Genomic DNA, 26,074 nt, shown 5'->3' with positions numbered 1-26,074 from the left:
TGATATATATTTCCAATTATGCATTTCCACCGGTTGCTGAGTTGAAGAAATTCTGTACTCTTGCAATTCTTTGTAGATTGTCTAATCCTGGAATACTTGGTAATTGGAACCAAGTGTTGTTTTGCTCATTCCCATTGCTCCCAGGTTCCCATTTATCACAGCAACGGTAACCATATGTGTTCCAGCCCGTTAAGCAAATGGCCACACACACTAGTAATAAATAGAAAATCTTCAATCTCAAAAGACACATTATTCCGAAGACAACCCAAATGGCAGGAGTTAAATACATGGACCACCAAAACAACTTAGAATCGATTGGATTGATTGGTGGACCATCTGTGTATTCTTTATGGGATTCAAATTTTAAAGTTGAAGTCCTTGAAATAGAGGAATCATACCACCATCGTAATTGCACCAATTTCCTACCGCTTACATTTTTACTAAAATAAAAATCGAATGCTAATAGTAACACTACGCTGATAAATTGTGCTGTGAAACCTGTAAATATAGACCCTAATAAATAGAAAACTATAGGTACTACTTTACCTGACAAATGTAGGGTAAGAAGCAACGGATGTGAGGACTTAAGTATAGTATTGTAAAAATTCTTAACGTGGTCCATTATGTGCAGTATATCACTATTATTATTTGTCCCTTTCTCAGGTGCTACGACTTCATTTATTTGATATCTTTCCTTTATGTTCGAGGCGAGAAAATGATCAAATGCTCGAAACATGCTAGAGACAATTAGGAGAAAAAAAGTAGTAAATCTGAGGTTGGAAGATATTCGTCGGTTACGGCATGCTACTTACGTTATCTAGGGATGTTACATTAGAAAATGTGTATATAATTCAGAGTCCTCATGAACAATCATTTCATCCTTCTTGAAAGTATTTAGTTCCATTTTTACCTCTTCGAAAAATTGGAAATTGTTCTGGCCTGACATTAGAAAGATCATTCTTTCTTTGAACTTCTTGCTACATCTCTCATATTCAAAAGATGACCATGTTTCATATAAATAAATTTCTTCGCTAAACCTTAGTTCTCTTTTATGATCTGCATTCGTCTTTTGCGGCATTTCGTTTATGTGAATTACTGGCCAATGCTCTTGAAGTCTCTCGGCAAACTCAGTTAATCTAAAGTGATTGTAAAATCTACTCGCTTGTTCTTTGCTTTCAAGAGTTGGGCGACTACTTGACCTAGGAGGGGGTACTAGAGGAGCTTCTTGGGTATTTTCCTCGGGAATGACACTTATAAGATTTCCTAGCTTAGAAAATTCATTTATAATGTCATAATCAAGAATTATATCCGACTCTTTCTCATCTTCAGTTATATAGTCTTTAATTTCCATCAGGGTATCATTTCTTTGATTATCTTTTTGTTTAGAGTATCTGGTGTTGGGAAGTTTGAACGACCTCTCGGTCGAAGATAATTTGAGCAGAATACTGTCAAAGATCAGGTCTGCGTTCATCAATTCATCAGTATCATCTATGTTCGTTTGAAGTAAAGAGAAAGACTCCCGTTTTTCCACCTTTTCTTCAGGCTTTGGTACTTTTAATTTACGCTGCGCTTTTATATTGTTTCTCTTGCCATCCTTCTTTGATGGCCGCACTTCCTTCTTGGAGAATGGATCCCAGATTCTCTTGAAGAACGAACCAAGATTAGATGTGTTATGGTTAGATACTGTGTGGCTAGGTACGGATTGGGTATTAGCTTTTGTCCTTTGGTGTGATGTCGATCGAGCCTGCCCAGTGTATTCGTTTGATTTTAAAGTACGTTTTATTTTCCTCTCGGGGCACCTTGGTTCTGTTGTTTTGAAAGTGGCTATTTGTTTGCTATCTAGAATTAAAGGTTTTAATGACGTCAGCAGTGTTGTTTCGTCATTCTCCAAACTGGGTATTGTTTCATTACTATCATTACCTGACATCATACTATTTTCGGTGTCTGTACTCGTTTTTGAAGATGCAGGTGAGTTGAAGAACACGTTAGGACCATCATTTCTTTTTGGTATCTGTTCAAGGGATATATCTGCCTGTCTTGAGTTCGACTTTACTTCCTGAGTTTCACTTTGTAGCTGGCGAGATTGTTTTCTTGGGGTAAAACTCTCGCCATTGGGGAATTGAAAGGATGATTGCATTTTGATTTTTTGCATCTCATGTGGCGTCAACTGTCTTATAGGGACTCTCTTTTGTTTGTAAAACCTTCTACGAGAATCCTCGATGGATGGTCTCTCTTCTGTTAGTGACAAAGAAGAAGATCTTTCGGTTGTCATGTTTGAATATGCGAATGAATTTGTAGTCAGGGATGAATGGCGGCGAAGTCTTCTCGACTTGGTTTGACTAATATGTGAGTACGGATGGACGGCATCTGCGAAAGAAATTAAGTCTGAAGTAGAACTACTTCTAGGGATCATATTGCGTTGAAAGTTATTTGGTATACTCATTGTGGCTTAAGGAAGAATAATATATATTATTGAAATTCTGATTGAACCTTAATATAAGTAATTTATAACCTCTTTCAAATTGTTCATACAACAATTTGTTGCAGCTCTATGAAATATAGTATGTAAACCTTAAAATCTCGTAAATAACCAAATTTTCCTTCAGAAGTTAGAACAATCAGTGTTGTTTTTGGCAATTTGAAGGTTTGTTACAGCACTGTATCGACTCACTCACTTCAGCAGCTTTTTCCTCCTTAGAGAAAATTTTCTTTTTTTTATTAGAATTTCATATTTGTATCGAAAGCGCCAGTAAGAAATCAATCAGTTTGCCGAATTTGGTAAAGTAATGAACGAGTGACATGATGCGCCAACTAACAAAAGAACGCTGTAAAGACCAATGAAATGCAAGTTTCCTCGAGAAATTCGGATATTAGCAAATAATGTTTTCGAGCTATGCCACTCTATGCTTGTGACTTTACCTCATTTGGCTGTTTTTGTTAGCCAGCATATTGATGTGACACATCACACGTGCTCAAAGAGTGGTATCAGCAATAACCCTTGAATGTATCTTGCCATTGATAATATGAGAATTTTACACAAGTGAAATAACCAATTTGGGATGGGTGATGGTTAGATGCTTTGAATGAGACTGCTTGTCTAGTAGTATTTTTTATGAATATTTGTCAATAAAATCCTCACTAAGAGAAGGCATATGTCCCCAGTATCCATCTAGTACAACCAAATAAATATGAGTTCAGCATATTGATGAGTGCGGATTAAAGACGTAATAGGTAGTTTTGATTAGAATTACTTGCTTGTATATAAAAGTTACATTAAATGAAAAACCTGCACGATGAGAGCCGTTGCAACATGGATAAAAACAACGGGTATCTATCTCTAACAGATTTAATCAACAGCAACATAGAGCTGTTCATGTGAGGATTATGACATAAAAAATTCTGATATAAAAAGTGCTAACCATTCTTAGACAATTACATATCTAATAGGAATGTGGATTAATTTAATAGCGTAACCAATGACACCGACAGCAATGAAACCGAAACCGACTGCTCTGATAATTTTTGAGTATTCACTACCAGTTGGTTTCTTACATTTACTTAAAAATTGCTTACCGTCTTTGAAAAACTCCACTGGAGCATCCATCAATTTTTCGATTTGGTTATTTTCGCTCTTTTCACCTGCCATATTGATAATTTGATCCTATTAAGTTTACTTCGAACTTTAATTGATTTTGAGTCTCAAGAAGATTAAGTTAAATGCTTCAATATGATCAGTCCTTATTTATGCATTTATTTTTTTTCCTTGGTCAACGTGTTCAATTTTTTTTAGTAATTTTTCTTGCGCGAAAATAGTTGAGGGTAACGATAACTAACCTACTGAGTTTCTTTCTATTGAATAAATGCTATTTAGTATACTATATCACATGCGTTTGTCTAACTAGAAGCCCTTCCATTCTTCTTCTTCTTCTTCATCCTCTTCTGCTTCACTTTCTTCTTCTCCTTCATCGGTTATTGAAAGAATCTCCCATTTAACCAACCTTTCATCGTGTAGAAGATCCTCCTTGATCTTGTTTCTTAGCACTTTGCTCTTATTCACGTCGTTTTGTAATTCAGTAAAAATTTCAATGAATAAAGCAAGTGGGGTATCTTTCACTAACGATGCTTTTTCTTCTTCAGTTAATTCCTCTTCATCTTCATTATCAAATTCATCATTGCGGTTGGTCAATAATCTTTCCCACTCATCGAGAATAATGTCGATAATATGTATTGGGATCCCGCTATAAACTTTGGAATCACCGCTTAATGGTAATGACTTCAATACTTTTTCAATATAACCAGCAACCACAGGCTTACTCCAATTCCTAGATTGTAAATATTTTAATTGATTGAAAAATACTCTTCTGACTAATAATAGATATTTATCTAATCTGTAACGATCAATATTAAACCATTCCAAGCATAATACCTTCCAAAAGGCTTTACTGAACTTGAAAAAAGCTTTATCATTCATGGTTATTTCTTCCGCTGTATTTTTGTTGTCGTTTGCATCGAAATATACGCCATATAACTCACCCAGTTTATTAGCTAGACGTTGTTGTGGTCTTGGACGATCGCTGAACCACATAGCGTAATAAAGACCCTTCCATAATTTATCGAATTCTAACTGTTTCGAATTTTTAAGTTGTGGTGCTCGTAAGAATTTTTGCAAAGCTTCCAAAGAAGTTTCTCTAACTCTCCTATTATTAGAGGAAAGCTGCTTAACAAATGTTGAAGTTTCCATTCCAAATATTGACCACTGATAGTGTATGCTGTTCAATCACTTCTATGAGATGTACAGCTATAGAGGCCTCCAGGCCTTTTTTTGGATTCGAAGCTCATCGCACTTCAAAAAAATTTTTCAATTACTGTCGTTGAAAATGATATTCCATTTGCTCCACGCTTCATCTGTGGAGTGGCTATTCATAAAGATCCATTATCTGTTTCTTATCCTCTTCGCTTTGCTTGGTACCATGTAACTTTTGAGCTTGTAAAGTGCTGATGTCTACTTTATTTTTGTTCGCTTTTTCCTGTTCTATACTTTTTTGTTGCTTCATTAGTTGCTCATATTTGGTAGGGTTTGCAATAAGAACATGTTCAATTTTCTTCTTGTCCTCTCTTTCGTCACGAATACCTACACTTTTAGCATAATCACGTGAAAATTTGTGCAGTTTCTCTAATTCTAAACCTTCCCCAACTAGTTTCCTCCGGAACATTTTTGATTTCTCATCCACGGTACCTAATTCTTGACTCTTGTAAAGTCTTGATTTTGGGTCATAATTTATTTCATCGGAATGGATATCCTTTAGGTAAGCAGCTTTATCTTCTCTCAATCTGACTGACGTTACAGAAGCGCCAGCTTTGCCGTTTCGTTCTTCTCTTAGTTTCCCTGCAGAATCCCTTTGTAAGCCTAATTTGAACAATTCTACTTCTTCATCAATGTCCCACGTACTTTCTTTATCTTGGTTATCTAGGATCATATTTCTGTCTCTTTTCTCCCTCCATGATTGCAACGTCTCATCATATTCCTTTCCTGCATAACCGAACCATCTATCATTCTTGGCGTCCCAATCAAGATTGTCGTCATCCCTTACTTTCACTTCAATATTTTCTCCTTCTATCCTAGATTGTAGTTTTCTTGGTTTTTCTAAACAGTCTCTTCTAGAATGGCCTTCAGAACCACAGTTCTCACAAATGTTAGACTTATTCTTTTTATAACTGCGCTTCATTGATATAAATCTATCTTCAATTCCGAGACCTATCTTTGGTTCATCATTATGATCAATATCAATTGAATTATTATCTTTGCCATGTTTCTGCCTGTGATGAATTAGATAATCTTCCGATTTTGAATCATTATAATACCATGGTTTAGTTTTTATATATCTGGGAATATGTTCGTTTTCATTTGAGTTTGTATGTTTATTCCTATCATTATAGGATCTCTTGTTATTCATCGCTGAGAACCGTTAGCTGTAGCTTGTCAACAACTAAATACACATGTGATTGGCACTCAGCTTAAGCTACTACGAATGAAAAATTATACATACATATGCATCTCATCTCAGAAATTTCAAAAAAAAAAGTTCAAAAAACTTAATTTCTTCCCCGCCAGGACTCGAACCTGGAATCTTCTGGTTCGTAGCCAGACGCCGTGACCATTGGGCCACGAGGAACAAGAAACCGTTACAAAATATGTTTTTATATTCTTCCACTAACTTCAAACTTTGGCATGGCTTGAAGCTTTTGAACGGAAACGTCCTGCGATGTGTTCCTCCTACCTTCGTTGTAGGCGTTTTTAGTAGGGTTGTTAGAACATGGTAGACTTGTAAGAGTACAAGTTCTTCATTTTAATCGGTAATTTTTGCTGGAAATGGCAACATACTGATATTTAATGTTTTGATATTTTAGAATAACATTTAGAATGTTTTAGAAGAATTAAATAATAAATGTGACAGCGTGTTAACTTGTAAGTTTACCAGTAATAAACGGTACATGATATTACAAATATGAATCCAGAACATGATAATTGTTCCACATCAAGATTTGTTGGAAAAAGTATAAATACTCAGGTAAATACTGAACTTTGATCAAAGTTTGGCTCACTCTATATTACGTTATATCATGATTTATTATATATATAATCAGTGCATTATTTGGTATGTGCACTGATTAATAAGGATTAACTTTACTAACTTGGCTGACGTTCAACAATATGAACAACACTGATAATAGTATATACTAGAGACCAGCTCTGATCTTCCTTTATGTCAGAGCCTTATGATTCATGACACTCCTGCCGACGACATGATGAAAGTTTTTTCACCTGTTAGATGTATGACGTTGTGCAGCTTCTTCGTATCTTTACAAGTAGCGAATCATCTTGTTATGGTAAACCGTACTGTTTACATTCTTCGTAGTTATTTGTCAATTCATGATATTCTTGTGTACCTATATGTGCTATAGTATCATAGACCAATCAAACTCTCGTTCCAAAAATCACAAATTCGGGACTAAGAATAACCAGAAAGTGTTTCTTACAGGGAGGACCTTTTCAATTAAATTTTACAAAATACGGTTTCGTGGTCTCGTTGGTTATGGCACGTGCTTAGCGCGGAGGACGTGCCCAGATAGATCCTGGGCGAAATCAAATTTCCCCCTATATATATATATATATGTCTATTTTTGGCGGTATTTTCCACCTGAGGGGCCAGTTCCTCTTTAAAGTAATGAATGATTTCCCCTAGAATTTCAAATAGTCTACAGTATTGAAGTTTATCATCTAATATAAAACATTTTTTAGTTCGTGTTTATTCATTTAGAGGAAAAAAACTGACCTGACAAAGATTAGACTGGCGCTAGCATTTCTTCAAGGCACAGACTACAATATCATCTAAAAAGTCATCGTAAAAATGAATACATAGATAGATCAGAGGTCTTTTAGCTAGACCCTTCGTTCTCCATGCAATTTCTCATGATGAAAAAATTACTGTTGAGTAGCTACAACCCAAAGAATTAAGTCACAATATGCTGAACTACTGAAAAATGTAGAATAGGTGATAAGGAATGAAGTCGAGTATGACTCAAGGGTGGAGAATAATGAATCGAATTATTTGAACAATCTTCACTCGGGAAATCAAGGCTGAATCTTTTAGTTCCTACTATCGGGACTTTTTCACTAAACTACCACTAGAAAAAGCATTCTTAAGGGAAGATTCTGTTAAAGCAATTTCTTCCAGAAGAACGATTGCAGAGAGTTTAACGATGTAAGACAGATATTGAATACTCCTTAAATTTCCATTTTGCTAATCAAAAGAAATTAGGTCCAAGAATAGGTACACCACTATGACTCGTTACATTTGATGGTGATGTTACCTTATATGGAGATGGTGATTCATTATACGAAAATAGTGCCCTCATTTCATGCATAATTCAGCCATTGCAGACGAACGCGAACGTTGGGATTGTAACTGCCCCATGTTATGCTGAAGTTAGTGCTTATGAAAGATGGCTGCATGGTTTAATTAGCCGCCTATGTAATAATAAAGACTTATTGAAGGAATAATCATGTAGTTTGGCTATTATGGGCGGTCACTCAAAGCACCTCTTCCATTACTACGAGGTTGACAAGTCGAATCACACAGTTGTGGAAGAAGAGCCAGTGGCTGGAATTGATGGAAACAGTAATATAAATAGTAGTGACGAGAATATTAATGACGCTAAACTTTTTGGTTTCAAATCCATTGAAAAAGATATCTAGTCCGTAGATATAACGAAAGTTTGGCCTGAAAACGATATTCAGGACACATTAGACTTCGCTGAGAAGACATCGCATACTTTGAAGAAAGGACTGAATCTGCCTTACGAGGTTCCTACTATAAGGAAAAAGAGGGCGGTAAGTATGATTCCCGGTAAAAGATTCGATAAAAGCTTACAGAAGAATATTCCAGTAAAATTATCTCGGGAATATTAGAGGAGATACTTTTGATGCGATTAAGTGCTCTTGAGAGTTATCCACTGTCTAGGCGTCTACAATTTGGCTGTTTTGGTGGCGGTAGTGATATTTGGTATGACATTGGAAGCAAGAATTTGGGGGTCTATTCTTTGCAAAAATATTATGATCCAGAAAATCCAATGCAACCGTGTGGGGCATTACATATGGGTGACCATCCAACTCCAATCGGGTCAGCAAATGATTTTAAAGCCAGATTGGCTAGAGCAACTTTCTGGATTGCCTTTCCTCAAGAAACCGTAAAATTATTGAACAGGCTAACTAAGGATTGAGATCAAGTATTTTTATATACATTTTACTAAGGCGTGTGTAATGAATCAGAATTATTCATATATTGAATATATATTTATCAATAATAATGAAATAAGTTGTTTCATTCAAGAACGTTCATTTCACGCATTTTCTTTTTTAAACTGCTAGATTTCTTGGGCACCCTGGCTAGCCAGTATAAAAATATGCCCGCCATATAGTTAAATGCGATGTAACATATGAAGGTGCCCCAGTTTCTCCATCTTTGGAAATAAAATGAATTAAGAAAGGCCAAAAAGTCATTAGTATATGAAAATTCACAAAACTGACAAGAGAAAGTAGATTCTGTATCTTTGAGATAGCCGGTACCTGTGTTGGTAATATATTGCTCCATATATTGGCCACAAGTCATACCACTGGGAGGTGAAAAAACTACAAACTCCTTTTCGGAACATTAAATCTTGGCATTTGCCAAATCAGTAGCAAGAAACCCCTGAACAAAATAGGTCAATGGCGAAACTCTGTACATAAAGATCCAGAATCTTAGCATAGCATTTGGAGTTGCCATAACGCCACAGAAAGATAATGCCATTTCAAACATTAAATTAGCTAAGTTAGCGGCATTTTCGGCAAATTCGTTGAAGGAAATAGTTAAGAAACCCATGGAACCAACATAGACGTAGAAGGCTGTTGAGTATAACCAGGATAAGGCACCTCTTTCGTGTAATTGACCGGCATACGATGCATTTTCGTAGAACTCAATTGGATAGTAATAAATGAAGTATGCTAATGTAGCAGCTAAAAAGTTCCATGGTGCCTCAACCAAAATCTGAGAAACAATGAACGCTTTCCAGGAGAAAGTTCTAGAAGGACGTTCTCTGGCATCGTACAATTCTCCTTGTTGAACAAATGATGGAAGATATTGTTCTAACGGCCTTGTTTCCTTATCTTTCTTAGTAGATATTATGGGAAAACTAACATTTCAACATTTTGCTTAGCACTTCCATTGAATCCAGAGACAACTAAGTAAGTGAAAAGAAAGAAAGTCGCATAGGCCATACCAATACCAAAACCTCTCCACTAATGTTCGTGTAGATAGTCGTAAGTAACCCCAAAGCAATCATCACCTAAAACGTAACTTTGACCCGCAACAGAACCATTGACGGCACAAACTCTTCCAGCAGCCGTAGAATTACTACAGCTGGATCGCTTCGAATGGATGCAGCACATTCGAACCTAGGACCATGGAATTCATTGATCATTCATGATTCAAATAGGTAGGCAAGTGGGTTAATGTACCAAATCCACGTAGACCAGCCCAATATTTTCGTCTTGGGAATAGCGAAACCGGTAAAACTGGACATAGCTAGTAATAACATAGAAGCGGGTACCATAGCTTCTGATAAAATCTTAGCCAAAGAACCCACAGTTCTGAATAAATGAGACATAGCAAAAACAGCGGACGATGTTAATCAGCCAATAAAAGGAGAGGACACCACCGTTTCTGTCGACGTTAACTAAGAAATAGTAAATGATGTCGAAACCAATGCCTATGACAAATTTTTTAGTGGGAATTTCAGAGAAAATGGAAGTAAATGCACGGGCACTTGGATGGTATAAGGAATAAGTTCTTTGCTTTTCAGTAATTGAGCTTGCTACGTATAAGGAGAAAATTTCTAAAAGACAGGGGAAGGCATTGAAAAGAATGGCGAATAAAACAGCTGCATCGCGATAATAGAATGTAGACGTTGAATTATGTTTCATAACTTTGTAGAACATGGGACCTAAAATGAAGGGCCATACCACAGTTACCAAAGGTCATAAGTAGTTGAACACTAGAATTGTTTTTAATTATCCAAACATTTCTTGTGGGTAAATATTTGACTTGCATACCGTAATTGACTGTGTAAGGAGAGCCTAATCTGGCTCTGTTTGATTGTTTAGCAATATGAGCTTCTTTGATGCGGTTACGAGATTCATCTTAGTTGTTAGCAATTGGGTATCCATTTCGTTTACTAGTTCTTTATATTCAGGGGAGTTCCTCCAATAGTTATTCATATCTTCTGGAGTTTGTAAAACTTGAATGCCTCTTTCAATGAAATCAGGATTTATAACTCTTTCAGCAGGACTTCTAACAGAAGTTAAGAAATCTGCAGTAGTTTGTCTTTCTGGATATTGGTAACCCATAGTTTCGAAATATTGCTTTGCCTTTTGTGAGGAACCATAAAAGATTTGATAAGCACCGTACAAGACACAAACTTTGTCAAATAAATCGTAAACCTCTTGAGAACAATGATACATAGCAATAGTAGCAGCAAATATTAGTTAAAGTGGCCTGTGTCTTTAAAATTTTAATAAATTCAAAAGCAGCGGCATAATCTAAACCTCTTGTACCATCATCCCAGTACACTGGAACCTAAAACCGCAGACACTGAGCTCAGCAATGGAAACACGCTTTCTTTCACCACCAGAAACATCTCGAACGAAATCATTACCAACTTCTGTGTTTCTTGTGTGAGACAGACAGTAGGTGGTCATTGTAAGGTCAGAAAGATGTTTAGCGTAAGTATCTTTGTCAACATCTTGAACACGATTTCTCGGAGTTTATAATCTTGCAACAGTAAACAACGTTACAAAAACTGTTAAATGAGGTGAATGAATGCCAGCTTCGGCGTTGTAAACAACTTCGCCACCATAAGTCTATTTATATCCTTCGGAGTGAGACCACTGTATGAGATTCTTGAACCCATATCGACGTTGAAACAATGAGTATTGGAAGAAATGGATTTCAATAGGGAAGTACAACCAGAATCTAGTGTACCAAGCACGATTAATAATTCACCTGGATTGATACAACCTTCAATTGGTCCTAAAATTTGGAAAGCGTCTGATTCTTTAGCTGATCTAGCTTTTCTGAAAGTGGTTTTCAATAATTTTGTTGGCATATTCAAGACGGGAGATTGGTAGACGACATCTGAAGAGCCATCTAAAGCGGTCAAATCTACAACACCACGTTAAAGTAGTTCCAGAAATGGATCTACAGTTCCATGTTGAAACTCAAGCTCCGAAGAGTGAACCTTTCATCTTTCGCTTGGCCCTTTTCATGTAATTAATTTTCTGCGCTGACAATTTTAGGCCTCGCCCTGCATCTGATAAAGCCCGTCTCGTCTGTCAGCTGAAAAGATATTTAAAGGTGTGACTCAAGAAGCCTCTAATGAAAGGAAAGTTAGTTAATCTGAGCGGAACATCGATTTTTTTTGAACTATTCATTGAGCCTGTGGAAGGTTGCTAAGGACTATGAAGTTTGGCGAACAAATTTTAGACAAATCCGTACCAGAATGGAAATACAACAACATCAACTATGGAAAGCTAAAAATTGCAATAAAAGAGGCCACCTCTATTTACACAAACGAAGATGAAAACCAACGATATCTTTCACGATGTACTGCCCTATTTATTGAGGAATTCAATACCGTAAACACGTTCACATGTTTCAAAATAAAAGAAATATCCTCCAGAATTCTTTCTATAGAATCCTCGATCATCAGGTACTCAGAACAGAGCGCCATTGACCAGCGTAACGATGAGAAAACAGCAAACAACTACAATAAAAGGCTGTTGCTGATCAGAAGAAGAGTTAAAAAATGTAGTATAGAACTAAAAATGTTATCAAGATACTTAATTCTTCAACGAGTGGCTACTCGCAGATTATTTGAGAAATTCACTGGACTACATCCAAAGGGCAAAGAGACCGCTAAAGAATACATCGCAAACACTCTGGAAAATTCAGAGACTCTAAAAGTTGGCTATGAAGGAATTTCTTTCATGTCCCTAGACCTTGAACCCTATTTGCTCGAAATCTCGCTAATTCTTGACGTTCTCGACAATTTAAAGGCAGAATCATCTGATCCTTCCCTAATGAAACAAGAAATGGCTGCTAGTTATAAAGGAGGAACTTACGGTAATTTGGCTCCCACTGAAAATATTAGCGAAAAAGTTTTGCATTCAACACTAGAATTTGACACTGCCTTTCTAAACGAATGTGTGGACCTTGGTAGATTTATTTTATCTTCTGAAAGTACTTCAGAGTTTAAATTCATTTTGCTCTCAAATAAATTTCAATTACTAAATGATGACCTCATGATAACATCGAAAGATATTGTCCGAAGTTCTGAGATCAGAAATACCTTGTCCCATCAAAAATCTTCTAAATCATTGAAATCTGTTCATGATCTTTTGAATATACCGTCCTTTTCCTCCTTTTCATCATTCATTGAACCCCAAAACGAAATTGTGGGGACAAGCTGCCCAAAAAATTCCTTTACTCGTTCAACTATCAGTCTAACACTATTAAGGACAAAAAATCTTGACGAGGATCTAACAACCGTTTTTGAATCTGATGATAATGTAAATCAACATCCGGACATTCTTCTCACAAATCTAGACTCATCTCAGACAGTTTTAATGTGTCATGTTGGGGGTATTAGAGATCACGTAGTTTCAAATACATTATCAGAGAATCAGATACTAAATTCAATCAATAAAAAGGAAGCCGATAACATTTTAAAGGACAATAAGTCGGCTTTAGACAAGTTGGTAGTAGATTGGCTTCAATCTCACGACGCTAGATTGGCTTCTCCAACTATTACGTTTAAGCGCACAAGGTTCTTCCAACAAAGCCAAAATTTTACTTATTTACTTACTTTAGATGAAGATATATCAATTGAAAATGAATGCCATCTGCCTCATTCGATATTCGATATCAAAAGAATCAAAACAAATAGTGATAATAACTCAAAAAGTGATCTCACATTCATGTCATTTTGTGAATTACTAGTGGAAAATAAGGTTCAATGTTATCCATTAGACCATACTCTTACAATGTGGAATTTCTGTCTTGCTCTCAAAAATAGTGCCAATATTGATGACGATTTCAAACGGTCTGCGTTGAAGCATGATACCACGATGAGTCCACAGGATACGCCGTCATATGACGAGTTCTTTGACCTCGGCAGGAGTAAGTTGACGGAGCTCTGCTCTTCCTCCTTCAGATTAGCACTTCATAGTAGAGATAGATATGGGTCTAGCAACAATCTCACTCCTCATAGGCAAAACGTTCCCGCAGAAAACAAGAATATTAACAAAAATTCTGATCAAAACCGAATAAGATATTGGAATGAGTTTGATGCGTACGATGCCAATACCAATGAGAACTCATTTTATACAAACGACGAAGAAGAAAATCTAACTTTAACAAATCGAAATGATAGTGCATTTGTTAACTTCAATAAAGATACAATTAACTATATTTTCCATATTTCTGAAAGATTACGCGAGCTCTTACATCTTCCAACACAGAAAACGACGGCTACATTATATGGATCAATGGGTATGACAGCGGCCAGTGATGAGGAACTTCAACAACTGAGAAGATACGAGACAGAAGACATTAGCGATACAGAATCAGTTTACGAATATAAACACGACGAAATTATCTCGCTTTTGTACCTATCAGCACTAGTAATTTCATGCATTACCTCAGGCCTCTGTTTAGGCATTATATTGGCGTTATTTAAAGAAGAATTGAATAATATTCACATTGAAAATATCAATTTTTTAATCTTTGTCCTGATTGCATCCCTAATCGTGTCATTATCTTTGATCACCTTCAGTATCCTATTGCTCTTTAGCAGGCTTAGTCTTGCGCCGATTTGGCATTATATTGTTGGCTTCTTCATGTTTTTTGTAGTAACGTGTACTGTCTGCTACGGCATCGTAGAAATTTTTTATTAATTAAAAAATCCAAAGGTTTCTTGATCAAACCTCTAACAATTTTCTAAGGCTCATCAACCTTAATTACCTGAAGAATATATGATTTTATATAGCATTTTTGTAAATATAAGCATTGGCACATAATATTATATAGTTTTCGCCAAGACAATACCATGAACAGCATGGACGTTCGACGAATTATTTTGTTGGATCACGCAGGTATCTGAGCTAATTGAGATATCGTCACTATCCTCGAAAACGAACTTAATTGTGTTATCATCAGGGACAGCCGTGTAGCTATGAGGTTTATCATTGGACTGGATTTTTTCTAAATCAAGCATATTTGCGTCATTAGTATCATCTGTCTCTTTTTCCTCTGACTCAGAATCTATTAACTTTTTACCAAACCATTTGAATCTACAACACCAAATAAAATGAGATGCAAATATACCTATCTCTAAACCAGCCACCAAAGCATAGAGTATAATACCCATAACATCCATATTACCTAGGACAACACTAATAATCGACAGCCACGCACCTAAAGAATCGATAAAAAGGAAGAGGAAATTGATACCAACCACCCTCCCTCTCCTTTTCGCCAATTCAAAGTAAGGAGGGATCAAACCGATTGACAATAAGACACTAGCGATTATTCCAAAGATTAAATCAGGCCATTCGATACCTCTATCATACAATAGCCTCAACCAAAGAATGAACCCCACTTCCATACCAACATCGAGCAAAATTAATCCAGCAATGATAGCGATGATGATGCGTTTGTCTAATTGTGTGGGCGGATAATAGCAAGATTGGATAAAACTCACAGCACAGAAAAACATAAAAAGATGTGGCTGTATTTGAAGTATAATGTTACCTCTACTTACACAAAAATATATCGCAAATGGGATACCAGACACGACCCAGAGGAACATCATCAATGGTGGGAATCCGGTACAATCTTTTCTTCTATAGTTGGAAATAATTTGGGGAATCAGCTGGATACACCAGCATACCGTCCCGAGAGTAGCAAAAGCGGTAGCAGCACCTTTAGATATCATATTCTTTGCATCTATGACAAACTGGATATCTTAGTAAATAACTACAAGAAAGATCTTTAAAATTTAATTTAAATTTCTAAAGGCCCGACTTTATATTACTTGCAATTACGTAATTAGCGATCCATAAATATTGATAAGAAACTTAGATTAATGAAGAAAGTAACCTTGGATAACCTGCGAGGTATGTGCATTTCACGTAGTAATTCTCTGAGGGGCAACCTTGAAGCTCGGATGTTGCTCGTTGAGAGAATTTTACCTTGACATGATTTTTCAAATGGTTGACGTAGTGACTCCAGAGAGACTTGAACCCTTCCTAGTAGCTCGGAGAAGCTAGCGCAAGTAGCATTTGATTTCACATGTATGGTTTTTGGGTCACGTAGCCTCCCTACTATAAAGATTACTATATTGTATTAGGTTTTACGAACTTCATTTTATCGTGGAAAGGAAGCTCACCTTCAAGTACAAGATTTACCCTTGACCAAAGATGAGATGACATTGAACGTTTAGATCTCAGGGTGCTACCACTGGTAAACACATTTAGCACTTGTAATACTTAGAAAAGCAAGATGAGCAAATTGACTAATTCGCAAAGTAATCATGATAATACCTATTATTAAGAGAATAAAATACATCTAAATATATGGGAACTAATTTACAAAGTAATAATAAATAGGGAATAAATAAATATGAGATTAAGGAGACAAGGAAATGGAAGAAACGAATAAGGATAGTATAGAAGAACAAAGAAAGAAAGAGATGGTTGATGTCTCGACTTTTTTCCGTATAACCTTTAATCACATAAGACACATTGTTTTTCCAATGTACCATAGATTTTGTTCAATCGTCTACTTCTTATTCACAACTTTGTTCCTTTGTCTCCATATGCAATCTCGATGCTTAAACTTGAGAATTGTCTAAGAAGAAATAATTACCAGATAACTTCTGTTCTTTATCCATTTGAGAATCTAATTTATTGATTCTTGGTCTGAAAGAGTTTGGATCTCTTCTGAAAGTGACATTTAAATTCTTCAAGAATCTGTTACAACCAGTTAGTAAGGATTCTGGAGCAGTGGCACGAGCATTCTTGGATGGGGTACCATCAAAGACAATAACCTTGTCTGCCAAATAGGTGGCCATGATGAAATCGTGCTCAACAATGAAAGCAGTCTTCTTGTTATGTAAAATAAATCTTCTAATAACCTTAGAACAGATAATACGTTGTTCAGAATCTAAATAGGCAGAAGGTTCGTCAATTAAGTAAATATCAGCTGGGATACCTAAGGCTAAAACGATGGCAACTCTTTGTAGTTCACCACCGGATAAATGTTGAACTTCTTGATCAATGATATCATCAATTCTTAAAGGTTTAACAACATCAGTTTGGAATTGTGGGTTCAAGAATTGAGCTCTAATTTTCTTGAAGAATAATTGTCTGACAGTACCAGGGAACTTTGGAGCAATTTTTTGTGGTTTCATGGAAACATTTAATTTTGGAACTTCAGTACCGTCATCAGCTGGGATAGCACCAGCTAGTAACTTGATTAAAGTAGTTTTACCAGTACCATTTTCACCCATCATAACCAAAATTTCAGAATCAGAGAATTCACCTGCTTCGACATTCAAAATGAAATCACCTTGAGTACGTCTCATTGATGGATAGGTATAAGCACGAGTAGCATCATTCTTTAGGTCATCACTTGCTTCTGCCAATTTGAAATGTAAAGCTTCAGTTCTGAATCTCAAATTTTCAGATGGAATGTGACCTTCCAAGAAAATGTTGATACCTTCTCTGACGGAAGATGGCAAAGTGACAACACCATAGACAGATGGAACACCATATAAGATACAAACGAAATCAGAAAGATAATCTAAAACGGACAAATCGTGCTCAACAACAATGACATACTTAGTTGGGGCTAATAAGGATCTAATGATCAAAGCAGCGTTTAAACGTTGTTTAACATCCAAATAAGAGGATGGTTCATCAAACATGTAAACATCGGCATCTTGAACACAAGACATACCGATAGCAAATCTTTGTAATTCACCACCGGATAATTTTTCGACTTCTCTCTTCAAGACATTTTCTAATTGCAACATTTTAATGTATTGCTTGACATCTTCAGGTGATTTTTCCATTCTTAATTTTAATAATTCACCAACTTTCTGAACTGGACCTTTGATAGCTCTTGGTAAATTATCAACATATTGTGGTTTGATAATGGCTTTGATATCATCTTCTAACATTTTAGTGAAATAGTTTTGTAATTCAGAACCACGGAAGTATTTGATAATTTCGGACCATTCAGGTGGATCATCAAATCTACCTAAATTTGGTTTTTGCTTACCAGCTAAAATTTTCAAAGCGGTTGACTTACCGATACCATTTGTACCGACCAAACCAAGAACTTGACCTGGTCTTGGAGTTGGTAATCTGTGTAACTTGAAACTGTTAGCAGAATAACGATGAGTTGTGTGGGACTCTAAGTTAGTTGGAAGATTGATAATTTGAATTGCATCGAATGGACACTTCTTAACACAGATACCACAACCAATACAAAGAACTTCTGAAATAAAGGCAATCTTTGAAGTGGGAGTGACTTCAATACATAATTTACCTGTCTTGACAACTGGACAAGAACGTTTACATTCTTGACGACACTTTTTAGGCTTACATCTGTCAGGATTGACAATGGCAATACGACTATTCTTTTCACTCATTATTTCGGACTTAGTAATCTAATATTTTTTATATGAGTTGCAATTGAAGATATAGAATAATAATAGATGGAGCTCTTAACCATGAAAACTTTTATTTGCCTGCATCAGAATTTTTCACTGGACATCGAGAGGTCTGGGTCCTTTTCGGAAAATTTTTTCCCCACAGTCGGGTAACAAAAAAATGTCGAACCAATCAAAATGGAGTATGATTTGTACATTAGTAACGGTTGATATAAGGCTTCCTATAGTCGGAAAGCTACATATCTAATAGCATCAATTTTATAATAGCCGCCACACTGAAGTATTCTCGGAACATTTGACTATACTAGTGGTTTGTGTCTTGTTTTGCTGTATCCCTTTTGATAACAGGTACTAGCTTACCATAGGGAAGATCGCAATAACGAAAATAATGAAAAAAAGTACAGGTTTATTTCAATACATATTTGTCAATTATTGGTGTTAAAAGGATATATTTGAGTGTAAGTAGTTTTGAATAGTTTCAATCTTTCAATAATATTTGTTCAACTTTAGAAACCCAAAGAGTATTAACTGTCTTGCCGCCGACCTCTATTGCAATAGAAGACTTCCCCTTCCCTGATACATTTATATTTGAAGATGAAAATAAATTAAGCATATGTGCTTCTTACAATATAATTGCAAAGTTTGGTATACTCCATATATAATTTCAAGCTTAAATATTTTTTGTACTGTCGTTGCCGCAGTGACAACAGCAAGGTTTTTACTATAGATTTTGTTGGAGCAACCTTGACTTCTTTTATGCATCTTGATATCATATGAAAGTCACGATGGAATTGTTCTTGAGATGTTAGACAACGAAACCATCTGTAGCTTTTAAGAAATATGGGAAGTGGACATTCTTGAAACTCAAGAACCCCAAGAAACTATGAACGGCACCACATCTTTTAATGCCCAATGTTTGATCCACTAGAATGCAGGAGGGCTTAATGGATGGAATGTTAACAGCCTCTTTCCCAGTGAACTTCCATTTATCAACTTCATCGTTGTCACGTCAACACGGCACCACCATGAGCCGACTATCACTACCCGGCCGACTAATGTCAAGGCATGATATCCAAGCGGTGAAAAGAAAAAAGAAGTAAGTCCAGAAGCACATTTCATATGATTACGATTAGTTAGAAGGAAATATACAAGTACTCGACAAAATAAAGCATTTCTGAACGATATGGCTTCCCTACCAAAACGAATTATAAAAGTATGTTGATTTTCCAGGAATTAAATATTAAACAGATTAGTTTTTTTCTTTTTACTGACAAACGAACATGCATAATAACCCTCAGGAAACTGAAAGATTGATCAGCGATCCAGTCCCTGGCATCACTGCCGAACCTCACGATGATAACTTACGTTATTTCAAAGTTAGTATTGAAGGTCCAGAACAGTCACCATATGAAAAAGGTATTTTTCAGCTAGAACTATACTTGCCAGATGATTACCCAATGGAAGCTCCAAAAGTGAGGTTTTTAACCAAGATTTACCACCCAAATATTGATAGATTGGGCCGTATATGTCTCGATATTTTGAAGACCAACTGGTCCCCTGCACTACAAATCAGAACTGTCTTGCTATCAGTACAAGCATTACTGGCTAGTCCTAATCCAAATGATCCTCTGGCCAATGACGTGGCTGAAGATTGGATTAAAAATGAAGAGGGTGCAAAGAATACTGCCCGTGAATGGACACTTTTATATGCTAAAAAGGAATAATTAGTGTTAATGCAAACAATCGATCTAGACATTTTCTCTTGAAGCAGAAAGAGAAAATGCTTTTACTTTAATGATCTATGTAACTTATTTGATGATACAATTTTAGCCCCCAACACTATTTAGTAGATATGCATATAAAAGGGTAACTATTTTTCAAGCTATATTTCTCTACCGTCACCGCATCGGTTCTTAATCTACGTTGTTCCTCAACTAAATAGTAACGGCACATATATATGTATATTCCTCTAAAAAGAGAGGTTGAATAGATAAACCCCCCGTCTTACCATATTCAAATCACTTTTTTAGACGGCTTTAACATCAACTCTCTCAGGCTTGGGGATTTACTGTATTCCGTGGCTGGGATCATCTTACCATTGAGAATATTATCAGATTCCGCGGGTTGTCAGCAGACGTAATTGGAAAAAATTAAGAATTGAAAAAATAAAGATCAACGACTTCGAGAAAAAGCTAAAAAAACCTTTCATCGTATTTATCATTGAAATAACTAAATACAAAGCACAATACGAAGTTACTATCCACCTGAGACGGACTAGTGATTTTGAAGTATGTCTAATCTCCCAAAGAAGATATCATCTTCCTTAGACGATGAAGATGGTGATATTAGCCAACAGGTAGAACAGACATTGTCTCCATTTGATGATTCCTTCCAGTTCGAAAATAACGTACAATTAAGCCACGTAAGCTACAGTAATTTAAATCAACGAACTAATACTGTTCCAAAAATTAAGTTCAGCAGTGACGATGTTGAAGAAGTCGTTTTAGATTCAAATGATGAATCATATGAGGATGATGCTCATTCAATTTTACCAACTCCAGTAATGGGCAAATCAGCAACATTTGATGATCTTGATTTCGGTAGTGATGAACCTGCTACAGAAATCTACAATGGAGAAAGTTCCCATATTAAAAGATTAAGATTAGGAACCAAAAGAGTAAAAGGAAGAGATCGTTTTGGTAGGTCCAAGACTTTAAAATGGGCCAAAAAGAATTTCCAAGGTGCATTTGACGAATTAAGAGGTGGTGATAATAATGATACTTCTTTGATGTTAAGGAACCATGCTGATCAGCTGAGAACCATTTATTTTAATTTGCCTTTACCAGACGATATGATAGACGAAGATGGCTTGCCAATAGCGCAATACTCAAGAAATAAAATCAGAACTACAAAGTATACACCACTGACTTTTTTACCTCGAAATATCTTTCTTCAATTCAATAACCTTGCTAATATTTTTTTTCTGATATTAGTTATTCTTGGGTACTTCAGTATTTTCGGTGTCTCAAATCCTGGTCTAGCTACTGTTCCCCTGGTCGTTATCGTTTTCCTTACTGCTGTTAAGGACGGATTTGAAGATTCGAGAAGAACCATTCTAGATATGGAAGTTAATAATACAAAAACACATATCTTGACAGGTATAGAAAACCCAAATGTTGCTGTAGATAATGTCTCTCTATGGAGAAAATTCAAAAAATTGAATACCAGACTTTTAATGAAATGCTTCAAGTTTCTAAGCGAACGATTAAGTTCGTCTGGTAGAGAAGCAAGGAAAGCCAGAAAAAGATTGGAGTTACGTCTCAAGGCGGCAGGAACAAACCTACCACGTTCGTCATTGGATTCACTACAAAGTTATAGAGTATCTGCAGACTATGGTCGTCCATCTCTTGATAATGAAAATATTTTTGACTCTAATGATGTTGGTATCTTAAGCAAATCATTGCCTCCAAGAGAGGATTGCAAATTCGGTAGAAATTATTGGAAGAATGTGGTTGTGGGTGATATTATTCGTATTCACAATAATGATGAAATCCCAGCTGATATGATTCTTTTATCTACATCAGACATCGATGGGGCTTGTTACATTGAAACTAAAAACTTGGATGGTGAAAGTAACTTAAAGGTTCGTCAAGCGTTAAAATGTAGTTCGTCAATAAGAAGCTCGAAAAATATCGCAAGAAGTCAATTTTGGGTTGAAAGTGAAGGTCCCCATGCAAACTTATATTCGTACCAAGGTAATCTAAGGTGGGATGACTCGGGATCTGGCGAATCAAAAAATGAACCTGTTACTATTAATAACATGCTGCTTCGTGGATGCACCTTGAGAAATACAAAGTGGGCAATGGGTATTGTCGTTTTCACTGGTGATGAGACTAAAATTATGTTAAATGCTGGGGTAACTCCGACAAAAAAATCAAGAATTTCAAGAGAGCTAAATCTTTCAGTAATGGTCAATTTTGTCTTTTTATTCATTCTATGTTTAATTGCCGCCATTATCAATGGTGTTTATTACACCAAAGAGCCCTCTTCTAGGGACTCTTTTGAGTTTGGAGAGGTTGGGGGTTCTCCAGGGATGAGTGGGTTCATTTCTTTCTGGGTTGCGTTGATTTTATATCAATCGTTAATTCCTATTTCTCTGTATATTTCCATTGAAATCATTAAAACAGCCCAAGCAATTTTTATTTATCTCGACGTCTTAATTTACAATGAAAAATTGGATTATCCTTGTACCCCAAAATCTTGGAGTATATGTGATGATCTAGGGCAGGTGGAATATATCTTTTCTGATAAAACTGGTACTTTGACTCAAAATGTTATGGAATTCAAAAAATGTACTGTTAATGGTATTTCTTATGGCCGTGCATATACGGAAGCCTTAGCTGGGTTAAGAAAAAGACAAGGTGCTGATGTCGAAGAAGAATCTCGTCGTGAAAAGAAGGAAATTGCTCTTGACAGGGAAGAAATGATTGCTGAACTATCCAAAATATCAGACAATTCACAATTTTTCCCAGAAGACATTACATTCGTTTCCAAGGAGTATGCTTATGATTTGCAAGGTAAAAATGGCGAACTGCAACAAAAAAGCTGTGAGCACTTTATGCTAGCTTTGGCCTTATGCCATTCTGTTTTGATTGAACCAAATCAAGAAAATCCTAAGAAATTAGATATAAAGGCACAATCCCCAGATGAGGCTGCACTAGTCACCACGGCAAGAGATGTAGGTTTTAGTTTCGTTGGCACTTCAAAGACTGGCTTAATTGTTGAGGTTCAAGGTCTTCAAAAAGAATTTGAAGTTTTGAATATTTTGGAATTCAATTCCTCAAGAAAGAGAATGAGTTGTATTATCAAGATTCCTACACAGAGTGAGCATGATGAGCCAAGAGCGTTGTTGATCTGTAAAGGTGCAGACTCTGTCATTTATTCCAGGCTAGATCGTGAAAACAACGATGTCAAATTATTGGAAAAGACAGCCTTACATTTGGAACAATATGCCACTGAAGGTCTCAGAACTTTATGTGTTGCACAAAGGGAATTAACATGGTCACAATATATAAGCTGGAATAAAAAATACGAGCTTGCTGCCGCCGCTTTGACAGATAGAGAAGAAGAATTAGACAATGTGGCAGATTTGGTGGAAAGGGAATTAATTTTGCTTGGTGGAACCGCAATTGAAGATAGATTGCAAGATGGTGTACCAGAATCCATCTCTCTGCTTGCAGAAGCTGGTATCAAATTATGGGTTCTAACTGGTGATAAAGTTGAAACAGCAATAAATATCGGGTTTTCATGTAATTTATTGAACACTGATATGGAACTAGTAGTTGTGAAAACAGGTGGTGATGATGTCAAGGATCTTGGTAATACAAAAGAAGAAGTAGTTTCATCCTTATTATCAAAATATTTACGTGAAAAATTCGATATGAGCGGTTCAGAACTAGAATTAGCAGACGCCAAGAAAGAACATGGTTTACCGGAAGGAGAGCTTGCTGTTGTCATTGATGGTGAAGCTTTGAAGGTAGCTTTAAGCACTGAAGAGTTGAGTAGAAAGTTTTTGTTGTTATGTAAAAACTGTAAAGCAGTTTTATGTTGCCGTGTATCCCCAGCACAAAAGGCTTCCGTTGTTAAATTGGTTAAAAACTCATTAAATGTTATGACATTAGCAATCGGTGATGGGTCTAATGATGTTGCGATGATTCAATCAGCTGATATTGGTATTGGTATTGCCGGTGAAGAAGGTCGTCAAGCGGTTATGTGCTCTGATTTTGCCATTGCACAATTTAGATATTTGACCAGACTACTATTAGTACACGGTAGATGGTGCTACAAGAGATTAGCCGAAATGATTCCACAATTTTTCTACAAGAATGTTGTTTTTGCAGTGGCTATGTTTTGGTATGGTATCCACAATAACTTTGACGGTTCCTATTTATTTGAATCGACGTACACAACTTTCTATAATTTAGCTTTTACATCTTTGCCGCCTATTATGCTTGGTGTATTAGATCAAGATGTTGCTCCTAAAATTTCTTTAATCGTTCCTCAGCTTTACCGTTCCGGTATCTTAAGAAAAGATTGGAACCAAGCAAGATTTCTATGGTACATGGTTGATGGTGTATACCAATCTGCAATTTGTTATTTTTTCCCTTACTGTCTATACAGAGCTACCACGCTCATTTCGCATAATGGTTTGGGATTAGACCATAGATATTATGTGGGTGTTCCAGTTACAGGTATTGCGGTATTATCGTCGAATCTTTATATTTTAATGGAACAAAAGAGGTGGGACTGGTTTACATGTTTCTTTATGGCATTGTCCGTGCTTATTTACGTTGGATGGACAGGTATTTGGTCATTATCCTATTTAAGTGTTGAATTTTTCAGAGCCGCACAACGTATATTTGGACAACCTTCATTTTGGGCAGTACTAATAGTCGGTATATTTTTCGCTTTAGTGCCCAGATTCACGTATGATAATTTTCAAAAATTATTACATCCAAATGATATTGATATTATTAGGGAAATGTGGTCCAGTGGATATTACGACCAATATCCAGAGGATTATGACCCAACTGATCCTGATAAACCAAAGATTAAAAAAGTTACAATTTTCGAAAAGAGTTTAAATTACCAAGATGTATTACTTGGATCAAGTGATGCTTCAAACGAAAGTGTTATAGTAGAAGAAATACCATTGGATTTCATGGACAAGCCTAGTAGTGGTCAAGAAACTAACATGAGTGAAAAGCAAGGCCATACAGATGACTGGCAAATTTCTGATAAACGTACTAATAACAGATCAAGTGTCACTTATTCACGAGGAATGACATCATTAGATAGAACTCGAGATGAGATGTTACGAGAAAACCAACTTGATACTAGATATTCCGTGGAAAGGGCAAGGACTTCATTAGACTTGCCTGGTTTGACAAATGCGGAGTCATTACTAAGAAATAACTGACGTTTTTTTTTCCTTCAAAAAAAAAAGCTTTCTTCGTTTATAGAGTGTATATTATATGGTAGATAGATGACGAAACAATTAACGAACTGTACATATAAAATAGTGGAGTGATACATACTGAATTGTACACGATCCACCTACATTCTTGTTAGCGGTTTTCTTAAATCATATTTTAATTTTAGTTTCTATGATCAACTCAACGTGGATGACGAAATGTAATTAGAATTATCTTTCTTCTGTCTCGGGGCAGTTCACGGTTAGGCTTTTCAAGTTGAGCGTGGAAAAAGGAAAGGCTGAGAGATCAAGAATGTGTGCAAGAAAGAGGAGGATAACGGGGGGTGTCGATTGAAGGAATTAAGATTATTGTTCAAGAAGGAGATGTCGAGGATGAGGAAGCGCTGTCGTAGCCGTTTTGTCAATCGGCACTAGACTAAGAAATTATTCGCTGTTTTCTCTCGAGAATTATTATCCGTCATACTGTCTCCCCGCCTCTCTCTGATGCCGAATGGGCTTTTTGTCTCTTTCATTATTTGGCTTCTCCTTTCACTCTGCTTCTCTAGTAGTTGTGTTCGGGCACCGTACTTAACCTGTTTAACTGCAGCTATGATTACTCACAATATATCAGCGACATATCCATTGTGACTTCACTCTTTCTCCGAAGACATCTCCTACTGTGTTTCGGGAGTCACGGTGATAGTAATGTCTTGCCAATTGATTGAACTCTCTTTCTAAGGCTTTCCTATCTCTCCTATGGTACTGAGT

The 26,074-nt window shown here is 36.2% G+C and overlaps 10 protein-coding genes and 1 non-coding gene across 11 annotated transcripts; 3 read left to right on the top strand and 8 right to left on the bottom strand.

The window, feature by feature from the left end:
• Nucleotides 1-16: 16 nt before the first annotated feature.
• Nucleotides 17-622, bottom strand: TVP23 (Tvp23p; the record flags this gene model as incomplete). Its single annotated transcript, XM_003954774.1, has 1 exon — nucleotides 17-622. One exon carries the CDS (start codon nucleotides 620-622, stop codon nucleotides 17-19), a length of 606 nt encoding a protein of 201 aa, XP_003954823.1.
• Nucleotides 623-826: 204 nt separating this feature from the next.
• Nucleotides 827-2,443, bottom strand: AFR1 (Afr1p; the record flags this gene model as incomplete). The annotated part of the gene is made up of 1 exon (XM_003954773.1): nucleotides 827-2,443. The coding sequence occupies one exon, from the start codon at nucleotides 2,441-2,443 to the stop codon at nucleotides 827-829; it is 1,617 nt and encodes a 538-aa protein (XP_003954822.1).
• Nucleotides 2,444-3,424: 981 nt separating this feature from the next.
• Nucleotides 3,425-3,646, bottom strand: SSS1 (translocon subunit SSS1; the record flags this gene model as incomplete). The annotated part of the gene is made up of 1 exon (XM_003954772.1): nucleotides 3,425-3,646. One exon carries the CDS (start codon nucleotides 3,644-3,646, stop codon nucleotides 3,425-3,427), a length of 222 nt encoding a protein of 73 aa, XP_003954821.1.
• Nucleotides 3,647-3,898: 252 nt separating this feature from the next.
• On the bottom strand, nucleotides 3,899-4,741 carry RRP1 (Rrp1p; the record flags this gene model as incomplete). The annotated part of the gene is made up of 1 exon (XM_003954771.1): nucleotides 3,899-4,741. The coding sequence occupies one exon, from the start codon at nucleotides 4,739-4,741 to the stop codon at nucleotides 3,899-3,901; it is 843 nt and encodes a 280-aa protein (XP_003954820.1).
• Nucleotides 4,742-4,916: 175 nt separating this feature from the next.
• On the bottom strand, nucleotides 4,917-5,954 carry SLU7 (mRNA splicing protein SLU7; the record flags this gene model as incomplete). Its single annotated transcript, XM_003954770.1, has 1 exon — nucleotides 4,917-5,954. One exon carries the CDS (start codon nucleotides 5,952-5,954, stop codon nucleotides 4,917-4,919), a length of 1,038 nt encoding a protein of 345 aa, XP_003954819.1.
• Nucleotides 5,955-6,100: 146 nt separating this feature from the next.
• KAFR0Atrna1R lies at nucleotides 6,101-6,173 on the bottom strand. Its single transcript has one exon. It is a non-coding gene; the product is annotated as a tRNA-Arg (tRNA).
• A 5,882-nt stretch (nucleotides 6,174-12,055) lies between these two features.
• VTC5 (Vtc5p) lies at nucleotides 12,056-14,551 on the top strand (the record flags this gene model as incomplete). Its single annotated transcript, XM_003954769.1, has 1 exon — nucleotides 12,056-14,551. One exon carries the CDS (start codon nucleotides 12,056-12,058, stop codon nucleotides 14,549-14,551), a length of 2,496 nt encoding a protein of 831 aa, XP_003954818.1.
• A 125-nt stretch (nucleotides 14,552-14,676) lies between these two features.
• On the bottom strand, nucleotides 14,677-15,591 carry ILT1 (Ilt1p; the record flags this gene model as incomplete). Its single annotated transcript, XM_003954768.1, has 1 exon — nucleotides 14,677-15,591. One exon carries the CDS (start codon nucleotides 15,589-15,591, stop codon nucleotides 14,677-14,679), a length of 915 nt encoding a protein of 304 aa, XP_003954817.1.
• An 897-nt stretch (nucleotides 15,592-16,488) lies between these two features.
• Nucleotides 16,489-18,312, bottom strand: RLI1 (Fe-S cluster-binding ribosome biosynthesis protein; the record flags this gene model as incomplete). The annotated part of the gene is made up of 1 exon (XM_003954767.1): nucleotides 16,489-18,312. The coding sequence occupies one exon, from the start codon at nucleotides 18,310-18,312 to the stop codon at nucleotides 16,489-16,491; it is 1,824 nt and encodes a 607-aa protein (XP_003954816.1).
• Nucleotides 18,313-19,613: 1,301 nt separating this feature from the next.
• Nucleotides 19,614-20,057, top strand: UBC13 (E2 ubiquitin-conjugating protein UBC13; the record flags this gene model as incomplete). Its single annotated transcript, XM_003954766.1, has 1 exon — nucleotides 19,614-20,057. The coding sequence occupies one exon, from the start codon at nucleotides 19,614-19,616 to the stop codon at nucleotides 20,055-20,057; it is 444 nt and encodes a 147-aa protein (XP_003954815.1).
• Nucleotides 20,058-20,623: 566 nt separating this feature from the next.
• Nucleotides 20,624-25,312, top strand: DNF2 (aminophospholipid-translocating P4-type ATPase DNF2; the record flags this gene model as incomplete). Its single annotated transcript, XM_003954765.1, has 1 exon — nucleotides 20,624-25,312. The coding sequence occupies one exon, from the start codon at nucleotides 20,624-20,626 to the stop codon at nucleotides 25,310-25,312; it is 4,689 nt and encodes a 1,562-aa protein (XP_003954814.1).
• Nucleotides 25,313-26,074: the final 762 nt, after the last annotated feature.

The sequence above is a fragment of the Kazachstania africana genome, chromosome 1 (genome assembly GCF_000304475.1).
Source record: "Kazachstania africana CBS 2517 chromosome 1, complete genome".
In the NCBI taxonomy this organism is placed as follows: Eukaryota; Fungi; Ascomycota; class Saccharomycetes; order Saccharomycetales; family Saccharomycetaceae; genus Kazachstania; species Kazachstania africana.
Note: the sequence above shows the minus strand (reverse complement) of the source record. Positions and strands in the feature narration are given on the sequence as shown.